This window comes from Octopus bimaculoides, chromosome 2 (genome assembly GCF_001194135.2).
Source record: "Octopus bimaculoides isolate UCB-OBI-ISO-001 chromosome 2, ASM119413v2, whole genome shotgun sequence".
NCBI lineage: Eukaryota > Metazoa > Mollusca > Cephalopoda > Octopoda > Octopodidae > Octopus > Octopus bimaculoides.
This window is the reverse complement of record NC_068982.1, coordinates 110,444,374-110,466,766: the sequence shown is the minus strand read 5'-3', so window position 1 is coordinate 110,466,766 and position 22,393 is coordinate 110,444,374. Positions and strand designations below refer to the sequence as shown.

The 22,393-nt window shown below is 37.1% G+C and overlaps 1 protein-coding gene across 3 annotated transcripts in view; it reads right to left on the bottom strand.

Moving 5' to 3' along the window:
* Nucleotides 1-22,393, bottom strand: part of LOC106884311 (DNA-directed RNA polymerase III subunit RPC3) — a 37,434-nt gene that overhangs the window by 5,970 nt on the left and 9,071 nt on the right. Inside the window, exons 1-11 of one of the 3 annotated variants that reach the window (XM_014935632.2) lie at nucleotides 21,892-22,107; nucleotides 16,950-17,211; nucleotides 14,564-14,722; nucleotides 12,303-12,361; nucleotides 11,636-11,740; nucleotides 9,740-9,832; nucleotides 7,105-7,182; nucleotides 5,403-5,454; nucleotides 4,977-5,037; nucleotides 3,035-3,101; nucleotides 1,925-2,008 (exon numbers count right to left, since the gene is read on the bottom strand). In XM_014935632.2, coding sequence (XP_014791118.1) covers nucleotides 1,925-2,008; nucleotides 3,035-3,101; nucleotides 4,977-5,037; nucleotides 5,403-5,454; nucleotides 7,105-7,182; nucleotides 9,740-9,832; nucleotides 11,636-11,740; nucleotides 12,303-12,361; nucleotides 14,564-14,722; nucleotides 16,950-17,211; nucleotides 21,892-22,038 — 1,167 coding nt within the window. In that variant the 5' untranslated portion in view covers nucleotides 22,039-22,107. Of the gene's footprint in view, nucleotides 1-1,924; nucleotides 2,009-3,034; nucleotides 3,102-4,976; nucleotides 5,038-5,402; nucleotides 5,455-7,104; nucleotides 7,183-9,739; nucleotides 9,833-11,635; nucleotides 11,741-12,302; nucleotides 12,362-14,563; nucleotides 14,723-16,949; nucleotides 17,212-19,367; nucleotides 19,749-21,891; nucleotides 22,108-22,393 lie in introns of those variants that run through there. The other 2 variants (XM_014935634.2, XM_014935633.2) reach the window with 2 other exon arrangements.

Sequence of the window (22,393 nt, the reverse complement as noted above, 5' to 3'; positions counted from 1 at the left end):
AAATGGGTTCAAAAGATACCTGCGTGCGGATCACTTTCTCATCGGGTTGAGCATCACGGAAGTAGATTCCAACTTTATCTACGGTCACAGCAGAAAGTTTCTGCCAGTCATCAGCTTTGACCACAAGTTGATTGACACGAAGTTCATGAGTTTCCTTATATATGTATGTGTGTTTGTCCCCCCACCATCGCTTGACAACCGATGCTGGTGTGTTTATGTCCCTGTAACTTAGCGGTTCGGCAAAAAAGACCGATAGAATAAGTACTAGGCTTACAAAGAATAAGTCCTGGGGTCGATTTTCTCGACTAAAGGCGGTGCTCCAGCATGGCCACAGTCAAATGACTGAAACGAGTATATGAGTAATCCCATGTAGATATATCCAAGATAAGCCTGGCTTTGGTGGGCCTCTGAAAAATTTGTGACTAATTGCAAGCTTTTGATAGGGCCATCATTCACTACTTGGTAACTTCTCATTGCAACCAATTCCAGTCCAATTTTTAGAAGCTAAATTGCTTATATAGCAGTATGTACTAAGTGATCTTACTTAAGGAGCCAGCTATTGGAACTACTTCCAGTCACACTTAGTGCTACAAGGGTGTTCTTCCTCATGTTGTCAGTATGTAATTACACTTGAGTAACTACTGCAAAAACAGGAATCATGGAGTCACAGTCAAAACAGGGACGCAAGAGAGCAACGTCAGAATATGCAAACATCATTGTAATGGTGTCAGATATTACAGAGGTTAGCACTTTGCTAAAGGAATATAAAGCAATGGTGACAGGAGCAAAATTAATCCAAACAAGTCAGAGTGCTTGCAGCTCAGTATCTAGAGAGGCCTGTCCATATTAGCCAGGACTGCAGGGCACAGTATTGATGGTCCAGTTAAGCTGCTTGGGCTCTGTCCACCAGCATGCCAAGCAACCAAGTAGAGATTTCAAATAATACAGTGAGTTTAATCAAGTGTGCCCTACCACTAAAATGTAAGGCTGTATACATAAATGTTGGAGATTTATAATTATCAGTGGCAGAATAAGGGAAGTGATAGAAATACTAAAGTAAATGATTATTTCATTATTTAGTTACGTCCCTTCACATTCTAAGTTCAAATTTTGCTGAGGTTGACATTTTCTTTTCATTCCTCATTAAAATAAGTACCACTAAAATAAGACAGGGACTGATTTATTCGTACCCTAAGATGCATGGCCTTGTATCAATTTCTTAGATCAATGTTTAACAATGTCTTCTCAGTTCTAATCTATTTTTTGCTCCATTTCCCTAGGGTAGATTGCATTATGTAGACCATCATCACTTTGGTAAAATTTCTAATCTAGTGCTCATCTACAAAATTGTTAGAGCTGGCAGAATTGTTAGTATGCCAAGCAAAATGCTTAGTAGCATTTCAACCATCTTTACGTTCTGATTTCAAATTCTGCCAAGGTTGATTTTGCCTTTCATCCTTTTGGAGTCCATAAAATGAGTACCAGTTGAGTACTGAGGTTCAATCAACTTAACCCGTTCACAGAAATTGCTGGCCTTGTGCCAAAATTTGAAATCATTATTACATAAGAAGGTCCTTACCACGAATTTGAGAGATGAACTACAAAAGGTTACTAAGATCTGAGTTAAATAGAACTGAAACAGAGCGACTATATAGCCACTTGACATACTAAAAATCAGACAAATCACCCATGATATCTTCAAAAAGAAAAGGGTACATAAGATAATCTAGTGCAAGATACACTAGACCTAAATGAACACTCCATGAAAGATGGAGAGGTCAAGGTTAAAATGCCTTTGATCATAAGTCTGCTCTAATAGGACTGACCTAGAGTTTCAACAACTGAGGGAGAACAAACACCAACTAACTCTTACATAAACCAACATAGAAACAATAAAAAATATTTAGAAAAGTAAATAACATACCGTGACAAATAGAAAACCATCAGCAAACATATTATACATAATTTCTTTGACTTCTTTGGCAGGAATCATGGCATATTCTTCAATCTGAAACATGAAAATGAAATTATATAAATTTCTATTTTCACAATTCTACCAAATTTGGATATTTGTGCAGGAGTAAGGATCAGTACTATATCCTCTTTGGGTCATACTATATTTGAGTGAAGAGTTGGGTTTTACTGTAGTGGAAAGTACTTGAGAGAGTGTGTCTTAATTTATTCAGCTCATGCAGTTCATAATTCTTTTAACAAATCTGTGAGAAAAAGGAACATAATCCCTTAAATCAACTTTGGTATATTAAAATCACTGAAATTACTGATTTCAGAAGGGTTAAATGTGAAGATAATTAAAGTCCTTACAAATATAATTCATCATAGTATAGCACTTGATACAACCCACTCAATTAACAAGATTTAAATGAGATACAAATAGCTATAAAGTTGAGGTGCTGGATAACAAGGCCATAGATTCAAACTTTACACTTTTTTGTATTAGGCCTTTCATCAGAGAAGGAAAGGATCTTTTTACAAAGCTTCCAAGATTGTTGACAGAAAGGAAGGGAGACTTGGTCTGAATGCTTGCAACAGAGTGGATTCCACTAAAAGTACACAAAGGCCAGTGTTAAACAACAGATTAGGGCAGATCCAGTCCACAACCTAAAAACAAGTACAATCCATCCAACTGGCTTCCACACAGTTTTTGTGTAATCAATTTCATTCACAGGTCTTAGGCCAATCTGATGATTTGATAGAAGATAATTTCCCAAGTTGTACAGTAGAATTGAACCCAGACCTTATGGCCATGCCTGCAATTATTATGTTGTTTTTTTCATCAAGTTCAATAGCTATGCTGGGTTATGTCTACCTGTCTGGCAACAAATCCCATCCTTACATACCACTGATTGTTTAGTGGTAAGATTTACATACATCAACTGTGAAATAAATAATTGCAGCAATATATATAACAACTATCCAGGTTTATTAAAATCCATCTCATTCATGACAACTATGGAAAAATAGATAACAAAACGGTTTAAAAAAGAAGAAAATGAGATGAAAAATAAATATTTACCTGTTTTTGTTCTAGATGTTGTTTCAGTAAGAGTATCCTGAATATCCGAAGACTTTTAGAGCCAAACCTTAAAGTGGATTCATAATATGACATCAGTGAGAATGTTAAGAAATGGAGAGGAAGTGGAAGTAAGTGGTATCATACACAGTGAGGTTTAACGAAGGAATTACAGAGTAAAGTTCATTTTCAAACTAATAAAAATGATAAGGATATCCTACCAAAGTTATATATATTTCATAATTCTTGATTATATCTCAGTTAATAAAATAGATTTAATATGAATATAACATAAACATGTATTTACAATAGATATATATGTCAGCAAATATAAGTACAGTAGATATGTGTAAACCTAACAGATGTATGTAAAGCAAATATGTGTAATATATTCATGCAAAGTCATATCTAACATACTTGAGTAAAAAGCACATAAAAAACACCCTTCAAATATTGGGCAATATGCTGTTCTTGAGAAGACCGGTTGAGCCAAGTGAAATCATAGTCATGGCCAATGCCAGTGCCATCTGACTGGCACCCGTGTCAGTGGCACATAAAAAACACTGTTCAAGCATTGGGCTTTGTGGAGGCAGTGACAGACGACTGAGACCTTTGGCAATATACTGTGCTTGTGTAGACCTGTCAAGCCAAGTGAGATCATGGTCGTGGCTGATGCCCGTGTCATGTCAATGGCACTTGCGCTGGTGGAACGTAAAAAACACCCACTACACTCTTGGAGGGGTTGGTGTTAGGAAAGGCATCCACCCGTAAAAACCTTGCCAGATCAGATCAGAACCTGGTGCAGTTCCCCAGCTTACCAGTTATCAACCAAACCGTTCAACCCATATGCTGATGATGATGAGTGTATTCAGATACAAGACCTTTTACTGTAGAGATAATCTTGGGAGAAAATTCTCCGCCTGGACGTGTGGAAACAGATTTTTTTGATGTGTTTCTGCATCATTCAACTTCATCAGCTATGAAAACCAAATCTGTCACACACAGCACAATAAGAACAAAATATTTCTTAAAACAGCATATGAAATATTTTCTGATGAGCATAAAGCTTGGTTAAGCTAGAATTAAATAATGTTGCCCAAAGCAGCATTGAATAAAATATATTTGTGTAAAGTTATATTCAACACATTCAAGGGTATTCAAATGTAACAAAACCTTTTGCTATGGAGTAAATCCTGGGAGAAAATTATCCACCTGGACATGTGTGAAAGTACAGGCCTAGGTGGTGTATAATGTAATAGATACTTGTACATTTGTTTGTACAGCAGGTGTACATGAGTACAATACAAGTAAGTACACATATATATGTATAACAGATGTATATACAAGAAGTCTATATATGAACAACAAACATATACATTTATACAATATGTATATATATATATATAGGAACCTGGCAGGCGTGAAGTGGATTTGATCCACTTTACCCATATTTGAATAGCTAGGCCGAAGCGGTCTCCACCACTTGACCCTTTTCTGACCTCTTCTGCTCCATCTAGAATTGAGGTAAACAAGCTAAATCCTTTGCACTCACTGCCCTGCTTCATGGCTATATAAACAGGACACTCCAAGAAAACTTCCTCTTTTCACTTTCTAGTGACCAATATATATATATATATATATATATATATACACAATAGTACATACACAATATATACAATAGTACACACACACAACAAATGCATTTGTAAGTACAACAGATATTTATACAAGTGTATGTAAGCACAACATGTCAGAACAGTGATATATATGTACACAAAATAAGTACACATATATATATACAACATACAAAATACTTTTATAATCAGCATATATATGCTGTTTATAAAAGTACATTGTATAAACAATGTACTTGTATGTACAGCAACGTACTTTGTATGTAAGTACAACAGCTATAAGAACAACAAAACCAAAATTATTAACTTACCTTTCTTGAACAACTGATTCAATATGACTTTTACAGAGTTCTGTCAAAGATTTATGAATATCTGGTGTCAATCAGTTAAGAGAACAAAATTATTATAATATAAACAGAGTTTGTGAGAATAAGATAATTATGATAATACATTAATGACCACATAATCATGCATAATTATGAGTGAAATTTTGTGCTTTGCTGGACCCAATTTCCTGGTGTTTTTAAATTAAAATTGTTTCACTGCTGACTTGAGCATAAGCTATAGACCTTATTCAACACCACCACCTCTTCCATAATCATAATAATAATTAACATCAGAGCCATGTCAGCATAAAAGAAAAAAATGATATATAATGCAATAAATAAACCATAACATGATTTATAAAAGCAACCATTGTCTACATCAAAGAGGATGGATTTCACTAGAAAGGATACTTATTTCATACATTCCTCCGCCAGCGTCTGCAGCTTTAAACACAAACTGGGACTACAAGGGAAAAAAAAGACAACAAAACATAGATTAAAGTAGGAACAGAGCCTAAGTTATTCAACACTAATTCTCAAATGATTCCATTAAGGATAATTTATCCTTTTCTCTACAATTGACAGGCTCTGAGGTAGTCTCTATGTTGGCTGCACCTACACAAAATAAAACCAATTCCCCCACCACCACTTAGTATCTTTATAAATGAATTTTGCAATGTAATCTTATATATAAAAACTAAATGAGATATAGGATAATTGTGGTTGAAATGCCTTTAATCATAAGTCAGCTCAATCAGAACAGAAACAACAGCATCATTATCATCAACAACAACAACTCATAGGGTTGTAATATAGTTGACTAAATCATATAAGGGGATTTATCTCCCTGCTAGCAATATAAACAAGAGTGCTTTTTGCACCAAAAGCCAATATGAGAGTTTCTCTCAAGGTATCTACCACAGTATAGTTTGTTCTAACAGAACAACCACACACAAGTGGGGATAAATATTTGACTACATCTCTGTCTCTTGACCACTGTCTCCCTCTCATACTCAGATTTCTTTCTCTTTCAACTCCCCCATCCTGCTTCATCTACTGCAGTCACTTTATGCCCTACCCACTCTATTGGTCATATTGTCCTGAACAGAGACAACGCACAGTGGCAAGGACCCTTTTCGTCTCCACTAGTGTTGGCACCTTGATAAAACCCACTCCATACACTTTGTAAAATGATTAGTGAATGAGCAGAAACGACATAATGTTGAGAGGACCCTTTGATCCTGTTTTGCAGAAGACATGACACCCTCTTTAATGTTAATGCCACAATAAACTGCACCTAGTACACTCTGTAAAGTGGTTGGTGTTATAAGAACATCCAGCCAAAAGAAATCTTGCCAAAATAATAAGTGCAAGCAAGACATGCTCCCCAACCCATCTCAGGCTATTGTAGCCTATCATACCCATGCCAGGGTGGAAAGTGGACATGAGATTATGATGATGGTGAAATCTAACAGATATTTGATTCAAGCTACCTGCTCTTACATCTTTTGATCAATGCCTGTGTTTACATCTGACAAAGGCCAATCAACACAGATCCCATGCCTGAGAGATTCCAGTTATAGCTTCCATTACCTAAGCAACCAAGTCAGCAATGGAGGAGGTAACAAAGAGCCTCTCCCTCAGAGTGAAAGGCATTGCATGATGCTTGTTTATGGGCAGCTATGGTGGTGAAACATGGGCTGTGACTGCAGAGAACGTGTGTAGACATGAAAGAAATTCAGCCAGTATGCTCCACTGGATATGCAATATCAGTGTGCATGTATGACAAAATGTAATGTTTTAAGAGAAAAATTGGGTGCAAGAGGCATCAATGCTTTCTTAGATGCTATATACATCTAAAAAAAGATGGGATGATCACAGTTGAAAGGCCTTCAATCATAGATCTTCCTAATTAGGGTTGACCTGGGGCTAAATAACTTGAGTACATTCATATAACATACAATACATACCTACCTACATAGATATGGTTGCTAATATTTAGAGTTGTTTGATAGTTTTACGTTTGTTTCTTTTTTTTTTATTTTGGACAAAACGTCAATACAAGAATATCAGAAAAGAAATGGAAGAAACGAGAGAAAAGTTGTTTACGTACATCATCACACATGACAGAGAGGTACTGCTCAAGGATGGGTTTTGTAATTTCAAGTTCCTTAGGAAGATTGATGAATATCTAATAAAGAAAGATAAGGATATTAATACTAGGCTGAAGAAAAAGTTTGTGCACCATGTTAAAATAATGATTTTTTATGCAAGAATTTATTCAAAAACATGCACTGGTATGGTCATGTGTTGCGTGTAGATGAGGACAGCTGTGTGAAGAAGTGTCACACCCTAACAGTGGAGGAAACCTGTGGAAGAGGTAAACCCAGGAAGACTTGAGATGAGATGGTGAAGCATGACCTTCAAACATTGGGCCTCACAGAGGCAATGACAAGCAACTGAGACCTTTGGAGATATGCTGTGCTTGAGAAGACCCGGCAAGCCAAGTGAGATCGTAGCCGTGGCCAATGCAAGTGTCGCATAACTGGCCCATTTAGGATATACCCTTCAATTGCCAGGCACTATCCTGCACTTAAGAAGACCTGTTGAGTCAAGTGACATTATTGTTGTGGCCAATGCCAGTGCTGCCTGACTGGCACTGATGCCAGCGGCACATAAAATGCACAATTTGAGCATGGCCGATGCCAGTGCCATGTAAAAAGCATCATTCGAGTGTGGTTGATGCCAGTGCCACCTGCCTGGCTCCCGTGCCGGTGGCACATAAACAGCACCCACTACACTCTCAGGCATTAGGAAGGGCATCCAACTGTAGAAACCTTGCCAGATTAGATTGGAGCCTGGTGCAGCCTCCTGGCTTGCCAGTCCTCAGTCAAACCGTCCAACCCATGCCAGCATGGAAAGCGGATGTTAAATGATCATGATGATGATATATATACCAACCAGGTCTGGTAACAAAACCTGGAATCAAAAAGTCTTAAAGTTAAATTAGCAAAAAGACCAAAGTTCTAGTAAAAAACAGACAGTATGCTAATCTCTTTGGAAAACGACCCTGTTCAATAAGTAAAAAGGTGTCAGTGAAAATTCCATATGGTATACTTAGTGCAAACTATGTACACACAAGAGGTGCAGTGGAAGATTAACAGAGAAACTCAGACACCCAGTTTATTTTGACAGCTAGCACTGTCAATCAAATATGACAAATACTCACTAAGACAAATACAGTATAACCCCAGGACTGTCTATATTTCACTACTTTTTAAAATCATGAAAATTGTGAAATAGGTTAAGCAATTTTAAATAAAGTTTCTTAAAGTACATTTTCCACTTCTTTTCTTTAAACTTACACTTGGGTGTTCAAAGAAAAACTTATTCTTTTTTATACATATATAAATGTATGTGTGTGTAGTATGTTTATCTATTTATCTGTGTGTGTGTGTGTGTGTGGTTCTCTCTCTCTCTCTCATTTCCACCAACGTAGCAATGAACATAGGATCCTAGAAACTCATACAGGCGACATCTACAATTCATGCAAAGGTTCAGCATCTTCGGAGGGTCTCATAGTCTAAACATTACTGAACACCAAAGTAGTGAAGATGGTTTGTGGAACTAACTTTTCAAGAGTTAGTTTGCCATTGTTTTTAGCACACATTTCAAGGTCTATCAAAATAAATATCAGTAATATACTGGGGATAATTTAATAGCTTATATTCCTCTCCAATAAAAAAAAAAATGAACTTGCTTTGTAGTTGAACAAAATAGACCAATATCAGCAAAATGGCATCAAGGTAACTTACCTTTCTCTATGGCACCAAAAAATACATTGGTCCTAAGTAATCGTTGATTGTCTAGAATACCGAAGTTCTCATTACTGTCAAGCAAATGAAGCTTCTTTATGCTCATTACCAGAAATGGTAGCTACATCTCATGTAAATTCTATTATCTCAATCCTCTTCATACCAACCTACCTCAGACCACCCTGGTTCTAGAATACAAACATCCCATTTAAAGTGATCTAAATTGAAACCGTCCTTCATAATTTCCTGTTTATTTATATTCTAAACACCAGGTAAATAATGACTAAATTATTTTACTAAATACATCATTTTCAAAATTAATTATAACAAATGCAGTGTATTTCAAGATACATATAGTAACAGAAGGGTTAAAGAAGGGAAGGTACATTGACTTTAAGGGTTGAACAATAAGAAGAGCAACAACATCAGCAATACAACCATCTATGAGCCAATGAGTGAGGCTATACATGGAGGTACAACCTGCTAGAAATAGTAGCTAGATCTCCCTCAAATTACTGTCATCTTAAAGAAAAAAGGACACAGTGGAAAATGTAGGCCTCATTATTCTGAGTAAAACTAATAAGGTGAAAGGTTCACAGTTGGAAAGCCTTTAATTTACTCAATCAGAGCAGACTTGAGGCTAAACAACAAAAACAACTGCTAATGGGTGAGCTTTCGTATGTCAACCTGCTTGAAATAGCAGCCGCAATTCCCTCAGATCATATCATAAAGGAGGAAGGACACATTGGATAATGTAGTCTTGGATAATAAATAAACAAGATGACCATGGCTGGAACATTTTTGATTTAGATCTACTTAATCAAGATTAACTTGGCAAGCAATAACAACAACTCTCCACTGTGGAGCTTTGTTCATTTACATCTTGCATATAGTTTCATTAGACACAGCAAATGCAGAATATTTAGATCTTACCTCATTAATGGAGATTGGTGTGGTAACAAGGGAATCAGCAGCAGTGTTAGTCTCACTAACCCGAAGCATGGTGCGGATTATTTCAGAAGCTTTCTAGAAAAATAAAACATGAATTTCAAGTCAGAATTAAGAAATTTTAGGAGCATATTTACATCATCACTAGAACCAAAACCTTATTTTTTGTAATATCTACAATTAGTCATAATGTCAACAAAGAATATAAACATCATCATTATTTCATTCAAGTGATTAGAAGCATAGAATATCAACATCCATATAGGCGCAGAAGTGGCTGTGTGGTAAGTAGCTTGCTTACCAACCACATGGTTCCAGGTTCAGTCCCACTGCGTGGCACCTTGGGCAAGTGTCTTCTACTATAGCCTCGGGCCGACCAAAGCCTTGTGAGTGGATTTGGTAGACGGAAACTGAAAGAAGCCCGTCGTATATATGTATATATATATATATGTGTATGTGTGTGTTTGTGTGTCTGTGTTTGTCCCCCCAACATCGCTTGACAACCGATGCTGGTGTGTTAACATCCCCGTAACTTAGCGGTTCGGCAAAAGACATCGATAGAATAAGTACTAGGCTTCCAAAGAATAAGTCCTGGGGTCGATTTGTTCAACTAAAGGCGGTGCTCCAGCATGGCCGCAGTCAAATGACTGAAACAAATAAAAGAGTAAAAAAAGAGTAAAAGAGTATGATTGCGTGGTTAAAAATTTTGCTACACAACCATGTGGTTTCAAGTTCAACCCTATGGCACCTTCTTCTCAAGCACAACATAATGCCAAAGGTCTCAGTCATTGCTTCCGTGAGGCCCAACACTCAAAAGGAGCTTTTTACATGCCACCGACATCAGCCACTTTGCCTCCATGAAGCCCAATGCTTGAAAGGTGCTTTTTAGATACCAGCAGCATGGGTACCAGTTATGTAACACCAGCATCAGCCTATTTTTCAACCATAATTCTTGTTAATTAAATGGCCATGCTTGCACCTACTTGCACCACATTAGAGAGGTTGTCATGTCCTTGGCAAAAGTGAAAGAGTCCTCTTTCTCTTTCTCTTTTTATATACATCATTATCATTTAACATCCGTTTTCTATGCTGGCATGTGTTGGACGGTCTGACCGGAACTGTTAAGGCCAGGGGCCACACCAGTCTCCATTGTCTGTTCTGGCATGTATATATCATCATCATCATTGTTTAACGTCCACTTTCCATTTGGACATGGGTTGCACAATTTGACTGAGAACTGGCAAGTCAGGAGGCTGCACTAGGCTCCAATCTGGTTTGGCAAGGTTTCTACAGCTGGATGCCCTTCCTAATGCCAACCACTCTGAGAGTGTAGTGGGTGTTTTTTACGTGCTACCGGCATGGGAGCCAGCCAGGCAGCACTGGCATCAGCCACACTTGAATGGTGCTCTTTACATGCCACCAGCATAGGGGCCAGTCAGACAGCACTGGCATTGGCCACACTCGGATGGTGCTTTTTACATGCCTCCAGCACAGGTGCCAGTTGGGTGGCAATGGCATCGGCTATGTTCAAATGGTGCTTTTTACATACCACCAGCACAGGTGCCAGTCAGATGGCACTGGCATCAGCCACGCTTGAATGGTCATCATCATCATCAGCGTTTAATGCCCACTTTTCCATGTTTGTATGATTCAGATGAAATTTGTTGAGATAGATTTTCTACGACCAGATGTCCTTCCTGTCATCATCCATCCCTCATCTGTTTCCAGACAAGGTATCATTTCCCCAAGGCTGAACATATTTTCAAGGAAGATTGGAAACAAACAACATCACTTGCATGATGGCGATGTGCATTTACAACCATTACACGATGTCGATACAAACACACACACAGACACACACATAAGGTCAAAGAAACCAACCTTATCAATTTTGTTCAGCATAGCAGAAATGATGGCTTGGTCACGGAAGTGCTGATGGAAACGGTCAAAGTCAACTTGCCAGTAAACTGTATCAGTGTTGTTCTCCTGTGTAATAGAAGCAGAAACATTTTCTTTAATTTCTACCCAACATCAACACCACCATTACTATAACTACTACATTTGTCACTCTTACCACCACTACCAGCATCACCACTACTTCAAATGTTACCACTGCTACTGTTACTATTACTACCATACCAACTGTTACTGCCTGTTACCATTACCAGTGGCATCACCACCATCACAACTACTACTACCACCACTACTGTTACAACAACCACTAACACCACTACAACTGCTACTATTATCACCACCACCACTACCACTAGTGCTGTTATTACCTTGACTACCACCAGCTTTACAACTACTACTACTGCCTGTTACCACTACCAGTAGCATCACCACAATCACAATAACTACTACCACCACTACTACCACTACTACCGTTACCACCACCATTACCACTACTACCACTGCTACCACTACCACCAGTATCATCACCACTACTATTACAACTAGTAACACAGCCACTACATAACTTAGTACATGAAGAACTAGAAAATTTCAGTGTATGAAAAAGGTGTAAAATTGAATGGCTGTAACTTACAGAGATCTTCATTGCTTTAGCAGATGGAGGACTATCTGATCTCCTTCTTTGGGTATTAACTGGAAAAGAAGAAGGGCACAATGAATAAAGACAGTGTTTCTCAACACACATTTCTTTGTGAAAGTTGTAATTGCTTAAAATGTGGTAAGTAGCTTGCTTACCAACCACATGGTCCCGGGTTCAGTCCCACTGCATGGCACCTTGGGCAAGTGTCTTCTACTATAGCCTCGGGCCGACCAAAGCCTTGTGAGTGGATTTGGTAGACGGAAACTGAAAGAAGCCCATCGTATATATGTATATATATATATATGTATGTATGTGTGTTTGTGTGTCTGTGTTTGTCCCCCCCACCATCGCTTGACAACCGATGCTGGTGTGTTTACGTCCCCGTAACTTAGCGGTTCAGCAAAAGAGACTGATAGAATAAGTACTGGGCTTCCAAAGAATAAGTCCTGGGGTCGATTTTCTTGACTAAAGGCGGTGCTCCAGCATGGCCGCAGTCAAATGACTGAAACAAGTAAAAGAGTAAAAGAGTATGCTGGCTTACACAAGCTGAAAGGCTGATGTTTTATATCATATCATTAGGGATAAAATGTGTGTTTGGCACAGAAATATAATTGGTAAAGGTGCACATCACCTTGCCTTCCATAGTTACCAGGGTATAATACACCATACTGTTGAAAGAAATAAACACAATAAACACAGAACTAATCCACCTATTCAAGAACATGCTAGCATTTTATAGCACTCATGCTGGTTCCACATTAAAAGCACTGGTGCTTGTACCACATAAAAAGCACCCAGTACACTTTGTGGAGTGGCTGGCATTAGGAAGGGCATCCAACTGTAGAAACCATGTCAGGGCTACCAAGCATAAAAAAAGCAGTAGGGATCTATTTTGTTTGATTGATCTTAGTGGCACATAACATTGGTAATGTCATGTATCAATTGGTGTTACAATGTCATGTTGTTTTGGTCAACTTCTGAGGAAGTAGACCTATACTTGTTTGTTCAAAGTCTGTTTTTCCATGCTAGGAATAGGCTGGATGGAGACATATTCAAGGCAAGATTTTAAAGACAGATACTATTCTTGTCACCAATCCTTACTTACTTTTCAATGTGAGGAATTTTTTTTGTTCCACAGGTCTTTGAAAGAAACAAAGCAACCACTCAATATCAACATAGAATGTAAACATCATTCACTATTTCACTCAAGTAAAGTGATGGGATATCAGTATTTATACACATTTGCATGCGCACACACACAAATATACTTACATACACACATATAGATTCATATGCATGTATATGTATATATGACACACATCCTACAGTTTCTGTGTACCAAGTTCACTCACAAAACATTGATCAACTGGGCCTGAAGTAGAAGACACGAGTTGAAGGTGCTGCATAGGTGTTTGAACCTAAAATCACATAATTGTGAAGCAAACTTCTTAACCACACAGCAATGCTGATATTCCAAATTTCTTTTGGTGTATTGAGACTACATGATCTAATGTACCCTTTCCTTTTTATGATGGTAGGTATGATTTGAAGGAATCTGACTGCTATTTCTAACAGGTAGAGTGACTTTGTGAAGGTTCCTTTATTGGCATAGGTTCTATAGTGGTTAAGTTCTTAGTGAACTACATCTGGAACCTAGTTTCAGTTTCAATCGAAAACATTACACTTTCATCTACCATACCTTTGAGAAAGGTATAAATTCACACACACCCCTTGCTAAAAACCCTTCACTTTACACTGTAATAAGAAACCATACTTCTGCATAGTCACTCAATTTGCTAGAAATAGCAACCAAATTTCTAACATCATCTTACCATCTTAAATAAAGAAGGATACATTGACAATGTAGTGTTCCTGATATACAAAAAGATGGAATGATCCTGCTGGAATCAAATGTCATCCTTTTGATAACAGGTCATCTTGATCAGGGCTGGTTGAAGGCTAAACAACAATAGTTACTGTAACAATTGTAACATCTATAAAGCAACAGCTAATATGATAAGATACAAAAGTTTTTGTTCCACAGTCATGAGTTCATATCCAACAGCAAGTATAAGTTGTGTTCTACTTACCTAAGGTTCCATGATTTTTTAACGATTTTACTATAGCTAGAGGTAACAAAAAGAATTGGTATTAGGAAGGATATCTGACCATAAAATACTACCTCAAAAAGTCCCATCCCACTCATGCCAGTCTGAAAAAGTGGACATAAAAAATGATGATGATAATGAACTAACCTGGAATTACATGGCAAATGTCGGGGTCATCAGGTGTACCAAGGGAGATAACACGACCCCCGCTATCCCTCATTGGTGTCAAACATCGCTGAATGAAGTGTGTTTGAACAAGGCTTACAAATTTATCTTTTACTAAAGTTGATGAAATTTTTGGATGACCTAAAATGACAAAAATGAAGAATACATTAACGATAATATTAAATACATTTTGAAATACGTTTAATCAATTCATTTTCAGTTTAATCAAGGAGTTCACTTATATTTTAGTATCTATCTGACAGTACTAAGCAGTGATTTCTTTTGCATTCTGTCAATCTGACACAGATCAGAAAGTAGTCTGTTGTTGTGATGTTACATATAACATAAAATATGATATAACACAAAGGAGAAGTTTTTTAATCCAGCCACAGACAGTCTGTGGTATGATAAAATGCAGCCATTCCACAAGATAAAGTGGTTGGTGACAGGAAAGATATCCATACTAAATAATACCAAACAAAAAAGAAAGAAATGAATATAAACCACTGTGCAGGCAATGTATCTAGGACAATAATTCAAAAATAAAAATTGAGGTAAAGTAACACTTTAGTCGACAACAGATCACCTCCCTAGGGCTGATAGCATGATAAAATGTGTCCAAGTCATACCGTAAAGTGATTGGTGACATAAGCGACATCCAACACAAAAACCATTCTAAAAGCGAATTAAAAATCAAATGTAGTACACAGAGCTTGATGATTTTTCTCTATTGTTGTGTGTATTGGATGACTAAGGATTGTGACAGGAGGTGAAATACTGTGAGACCTGGTTAATTCATTCAAGCATGAAAAGGCAGATGTAAAGTGATGATGACGAGTATAGATTCATAATACTGGCACAAGATCACACATTTATGGAAGAAATGTAGCTGATTTCATTAATCTCAGAACTTGGCTGATACTTATTTTTTTACTTCAGAAGAATTAAAGGCAAATGTAACTAAATATTGCCAGGCAGTATTTAGTAATTTGTCACACTATGAATTCTACCATTTATCACCATTGTAAAAGAAGGGAGTTCTAGCTCTACTGATTCAAAGTAAATAATAAAATTCATAAGCCAACATAGTAGCCTATACACGATCATACAACCTGCAAGAAATAGCAGCTAAATCTCCCACAAATCATACCTACTCTCTTAAAGAAAATAGTTGCACATTTGATGATGTTGTCTTAGATGCACTGTGTCTAGAGAAAAGGTGAATTTTTATAATGGCTTGGAGAAGAAAGAACAGTACCCACAACAGTTTTCAGTGCCTTCATGACCAGTAGGAGGAGTTATCCCCCAACTTGAGACCAAATTTAAATGCTTCCTAAAAGTAACCAAATTCCAGGTGGTAGTGTTCAATCAGGCAATTCATTAAGTTTACTACTCACTTTGATCACAGATCTATTCAGGGCCAAATTAATACACATAGAGGCCCTAAGCACATAAAAGATTTTGATACAATAATAAGCCGTAAAATAATTTTTTATTTTTCAAAATGAAACAAAACTAAAAATAAGATGGAAAATAACATTTATTTTTGTATACTTCCACTTTATTATTTGAAAAGTTTTCTCCTACATTTTTAAATTACAAACTCTTTGATCAGACCCACAAAATTAATCTTACATAACACATCTGCTACTATGCTTAGCAGAGATAAAGCATCCTGAATATTATTTTAGCAAATTTAAAGTGATTTTTGTGTCATAAACCATTAACCATTTCTGTGGTACCCCTCTTCCCTTGATGCCCTAAGCACCTGCTTATTTTGGTTAATGGTTAATCCAGCACTGGATCTATTCAATGGGGGCTGACCAAGGGGTTAAACAACAATAACAAAATCCCCAGTAAAACAACATCAAAGAGTTGTGTAAATTTGAGAAATTTTTTGACATATTTCATTTTTTGACACATTTCATATTTTGATAACTTTCAGCCTCAGGTCAACATTGATTGAGCAGACAGTCACAGTATATTTAGGACTTTCACCTGACTGGCCTCCATGCCGGTGGCATGTAAAAAGCACCCACTACACTCTCTGAGTGGTTGGCGTTAGGAAGGGCATCCAGCTGTAGAAACTCTGCCAAATCAGATTGGAGCCTGGTGTAGCCATCTGGTTTCACCAGTCCTCAGTCAAATCGTCCAACCCATGCTAGCATGGAAAGTGGACATTAAACGACGATGATGATGATGATGATTATCATTCAGTTTGTCATTCACTTTTTAAGATGGTCAGATAAGATTTGAAGGAGTTTAAGCTGATATTTTCAGCAGGTGGAGCAACTACTTAAGAGTTTTCTTTATTAAGTTGATGTTTCACTATATAGACGTGAAAGAGTAGAAATTAAATATATATTACCTGAGGCCTCCAATGCATCATTTAGCCGTTCTGTTACTTTGTTGACAACAGTTTCCATGGTAGCTTCACCTCTCTGCAGAAGTTCTTCAACCAAGAGTTCAGCAGCATCTCCATAAAGGGTTTTTGAAGTGCAGATATAAATAGGGAAGCGTACTCGAGATAAAATTGCTTTAATGCTAATGTTATACTCAATTAGACCTTTCTTGTTCACATTGAACTTTACTATGTGATGTGTAATGAGAACAGCCAGAATTTTTTTTACCTGTAAATGAGATGTAAAGAATAACTGAGGATTATATACACGCACACACATCGGATAAATGTGTATGTATCTCTATATATGTGAATATTTGTGTGCATGTATGTTAATGTATGTGTGCATATGTTCATAACTATGTGACATAAGATGAAAGCCAAAAACACTGAAGAACAAATGTACTTTCAAATCATGTACAGCATGCATGCATGTATGTATGTATAAGGTACAGACATGGCTCTGTGGGTAAGAAGGCTCTTCTCAACTCATGGTTTGGGTTCTGTCCTACTGTACAGCACACTGAGCAAATTTTTTTCTTCTATAAAGTTATGCGAGTGGATTTGATAAACAGAAACTGAAAACCAGTTTTATATATATACATATATTGCTGGTGCCACTTAAAAGCACTGGTGATGGTGCCACATAAAAAGTACACTGTGGAGTGGTTGGCATCAGGAAGGGCACCCAGCCATAGAAGTCAAACCAAAACAGACTATGGAACCTGGTGTGGCCCCTGGCCTTACCATTTACTATCAAGCAGTCCAACCCATACCAGCATGAAAACCGAGCATTAAATGATGAGGATGATGATGATGTGTGTTTGTTTACATTTGTACTGCACTGAAAATTGCTAAAGTACAAGCAATAATGTTGTTATTTCCCTATCAACAAATCATCTGCAGGCTTTATACCTTCAAAGATGTATGGAATAAGAGACTGCTTAGAAATAAGGGTTAGAGACAAGAGCATCCAGCAGTAAAACAATACTACAATAAGATATTTTCTAACCCATACTAGCATCAAAATAATGAATGTAAAATGAACAAATGAATACACACATACATATATGTTTGCACATCAAGTGTGAAGTTGTATGATAGTGAAACAAGGGCAATGAATGCTGAGGGTGAGTGAAAGCTGGAAAGAGATGCATCATGCAACTCCACTAGATGTGTAATGTTAAATGTTAGTATGCATGGATGACAGAGCATAAATACACTGAGTGAGGTTATACATGGTGGTACAACCTGCTAGAAATAGTAGCTGGATATAAAAGGAATTAGATTCAGTATGCTAGAGAAAAGAGTGAAGCATGTATGGATGATAGGATGAGTAATTACAGTGGGAAAAATCTGTGAAAGATGAAAACTAAAGAAAACAAAGCAAGAAGAAGCGAAGGCTAATCTGAGGAGGCTGAACCTCACAAAGATGGTAAACAACTAAAAGTGGCAAAACCCTTCCAGTAGTCATAAAATAATGACAACATTCATGATGCTTCTTTTTTTAAAAAAATCAACTTATAGATAAAAATGTTACATTTCTCATGTCTGACAATATGGTCGACTATTACTCAGTCATCCTCCTCTTCATTATCATCATCATTTAACATCCTTTTTCCATGGTGGCATGGATTGGATGGTTTGACTGGAGCAAGAATGGTTCCTCTGGTGGGCATTCACACAGTTTTTGGCTTTAGTTGACTTCAGACTATGATGGAAGAACTGGTTCAAGTTGACATGCAGTGGATTGAATTCACAACTGTATTGTAAAGAATACTTCTTAACTGCAAAGCCATGCTTCAGTCATTCCACTTAAACTTTTATGATTACTAGTCTATTTATGTAAAGATTATTATAAAAACCAAGTTAAAATCGAGTGGTGGTCTGCACCAGTTAAACAATTGAATCATTGGTTTGCAATGTTGAACTCAATTTGTCCCATGAGGAAAAGGGAACCTCTATGCGGTTGTTTGGTCTGCTAGAAATAATAACAAGATTTCCCTTAAATCAAACCTTACAGTCGTCTAAAAAAGGAGGGGGGTCATATTAGATAATGTAGTCATAAGCATGTTCAAAATCTGTTAGATCAGGATTGATGTGAGGCTAAATAACAACATATGCAGCACAGATAAGAAGTTGCAGAGAGAAATCATGTAGATAAGATACTTTAATTTTTAGTTCTCCTTTTGGTAAATCTAAAAAAGGTCTATTTTTACACATTTTTGAACATTGTTTAATCATTTTTGACATTGCACAATTTACAAACTGAAAGAAGACTATTTCAGAAGTGACAGATGTGAGTGCTCATCACAGTAGTGGTTGTACTAATGTAAATAAACATGCCCTCAAAATTTTAATCAAACACAGAAAATTTAGACATACATTCACATCATCATCATCATCATTTTTACAACCACTTTTCATGCTGACATGTCTGGAACAGGTCACTTTGGTTGGAGTTAGCATGTATTCAGGGGTGCTGTTCACTTAGTTGATCAGAGGACATGGGAAACATAATTAAAATAAAAATATGTGAGCTAACATTGTGGAAAAAAAAGGAGTAACTCAATTTGAGCCAACTCAAAGGAAAGACAATGGTTAAGAAGTGTCACAAAAGGTAGTGCTTCTTTATCCAATGAGGTAATCCAAGAATGACAAGTTGGAAGATGATCTACTTAAGGTTTCCTTAAGGTTTCAAGGAAAGAGTTAGAGGTCCTGGCAGATGTATGCCTCATCAGACAAGGCAGGGTATGTAGAAGTATGTGCTTGGTCTTTAAGATTCAAGACAAAGTAAGAAAACAAAGCTGATGGATCATACACTTGCTCACAGGCTAGTGCTGCAATATATGGAGAGACAAAACAAGTATCCTAGCAAAGAACATTGCTACAGATGTTGACTTTGTCTTGACAGCATCTTTGCAACACAGTACAGCAAGGTGAGGTTATAGCACTGCATGAACATGCAGGTCCTAATGATTCTCAAAGATATTATAAGACTATCCTGAAGTTGTACCTCATCATAAGAGTAAAAAGGAAAGCAAACAGAATGGTAGTGCAGAGCAGAAAGGGTAGTTACTACACATATGGAAATATGATCACTTGAGGACTTTCTGCTAGAGAAGGAGGAAATGCTGTGGAGGAAAGAGGGTGACAGACAACAGTAGAGACAGTAATAACAATAGGAAACGTCAGAAGCTGTTTCCAGAGTACAACTGGTAGTGACTTCAAGGATAGTCAGAGCAAAAGAAATCACCTTATGTTCTACAGCAGGGACCAATAAAAAGGTAGAGCACTAAGAGGCCAAAGGACCTCATCTCTCAACACAGGACTAGCCAGAAATCATGACCAGCAGTGCCATCTCATTATCTGATGGCGATAGGGAGATGATAGGTGAGGTAGATTGGACTACCATCGAAAATAAGAAGGAAATAACACAGAGCAATGTTATAGAGTGACCTCGGACAAAGGGCTAGCAAGAGACTGGCTGTCCTTCAACAGGAGCTACCCAAGGATCATCATCTGGAAAGACAAATCTATTCTACTTGACCTTAGACTGGCTCTGACATGGGAAAAGCAGATATTGTGCTGATCGGGAAGGAGTTGGAAGCGAGAACTAGAACCCCTACATGCCATCTTCTCATATTTTTCTTTGTTTGTCAGGTCCACCTCCTTTTTTGTGACTTCTGCCACTTCCGTAAAGCTTTTCTTCCTTAAGCACTTGTCCATCCTATCAACTGCTCGTACGAGCTCCTCCTCCAAAGACGACAATTCGGACCTACTAATGTCAGAACAGAACATATTCCTTACTGTTGACATTGCTGACCCTCCTCAAGGTGGAGAGAAAGCACAACCAGAAAACCGCTGCAAAGCAGCCCAAAATAGTCGACAACACCTCACACAATCAACAAATACACCAAAACTATGCAAAGCGTGAGAAGGACGAGAGGGGAAAATGTTGTCTTTTCCTTAAATAATGGTTGCAGGCGAGATCTCGATGTTTCAAAATAGCGCTGGCTTCTTTATGCCTCGCTACAGATCTTACAGGCAGTTATAGAGAGCCCAGTTTGCAGAAATTATCGCAAGAGAAGATATTAAGAATTATAGGGTGGCCTCGGTAACGACTTCTCATCCTTGTGTGATCTGCCCTGTTCTTAAATTATATTGTGATCGACACTACCCATCCGTGTGTGTCAAACCATGCACGCACGTGCACGGACGTAGCACAAAGTTCGCTAAGGACGAAACCTTCACGTTTAAAATATAAACTATTTAATTACGTCCCTTTACGTTCAGACTTTCTCTTTAAAATAAGTGCAAAAGTTGATTTAATTGACTGCATTCCTCATCCAAAGATTTGTGGTCTAGTGACTAATATAGAAATTATTGTTATTGTTTATCTATCTAGGTAATTGTTCAGGTTTCGTTCGTAAAAAAAGTAAAGGGGCATAACTAAATACAGCAAAGTATACTATCTGATACTTTATTCATTCTTATCACCCCTCGTCATCTGTACCTGTTATTTACAACTGATTCCTAGCTTCGCTTTGGAGAAAATCATTATTTGCTCGACTTATAAAACTATCTATTTATATCTCTCATATATAAATCTGTATTTCTGACTGGTTATCTAGCTATCATTTCCTCTTGCTTTCTTCTTTCCTTTCATAAAACAGACTTGCAGCTAAAATTACGCCTCAAAAAAGAGATAAAATAAACAAAAAACAAAAACAACTGAAACTAAAATCAAAGTTATCAATATTATCGACAATACGTTTTGATTTTACGAACGTAATCTGAACAATTACCTCTATCATTTATGTGCATTTTTAAAATGTCTCTTTTCACGAGTTCAAATGAAAACAAGCGTATTATACATTTAACAGTAAAAAGAAAAACCAGATATTACCTGATCGAGTTTTAAATTTGTATAAATAGCAAGTAACTTCAACGCGCAAGGCCCTGATTCTAAAAGAATTGTAGAAACCTTTTCAGCAGTCTCTGCAAAATTTTCACGTATAATTAATTTACAAAGTTTTATTTCGCTTTGAGACATCGTACACAATTAGTGTGAAAAACAAAATCACACTACCGGTGAAAGCAAAGATATGTACCCATTGTAAAAGTATTCTAGCTAACTCCGAAAAATTGTTCATGTTTATTTCTTCTAAGGGATTATTGGTTGTAGTTTGACTTTACATACAGCGTTAAGGTTGCCGAAAAACACATAAATATCACAATATAGCATTTTTCTTTTCTAACTCAATATCATCATTCGAGTAAAGAAATTATCAAACAACTTTGTAGCTGTTATTTCGTGTGTGAGACGTGAACATCCTCCTCTGTAAATGATCGCTCGTGCTGCCAAGTCAAGATACATATATATATATATTATATATATATATATATAT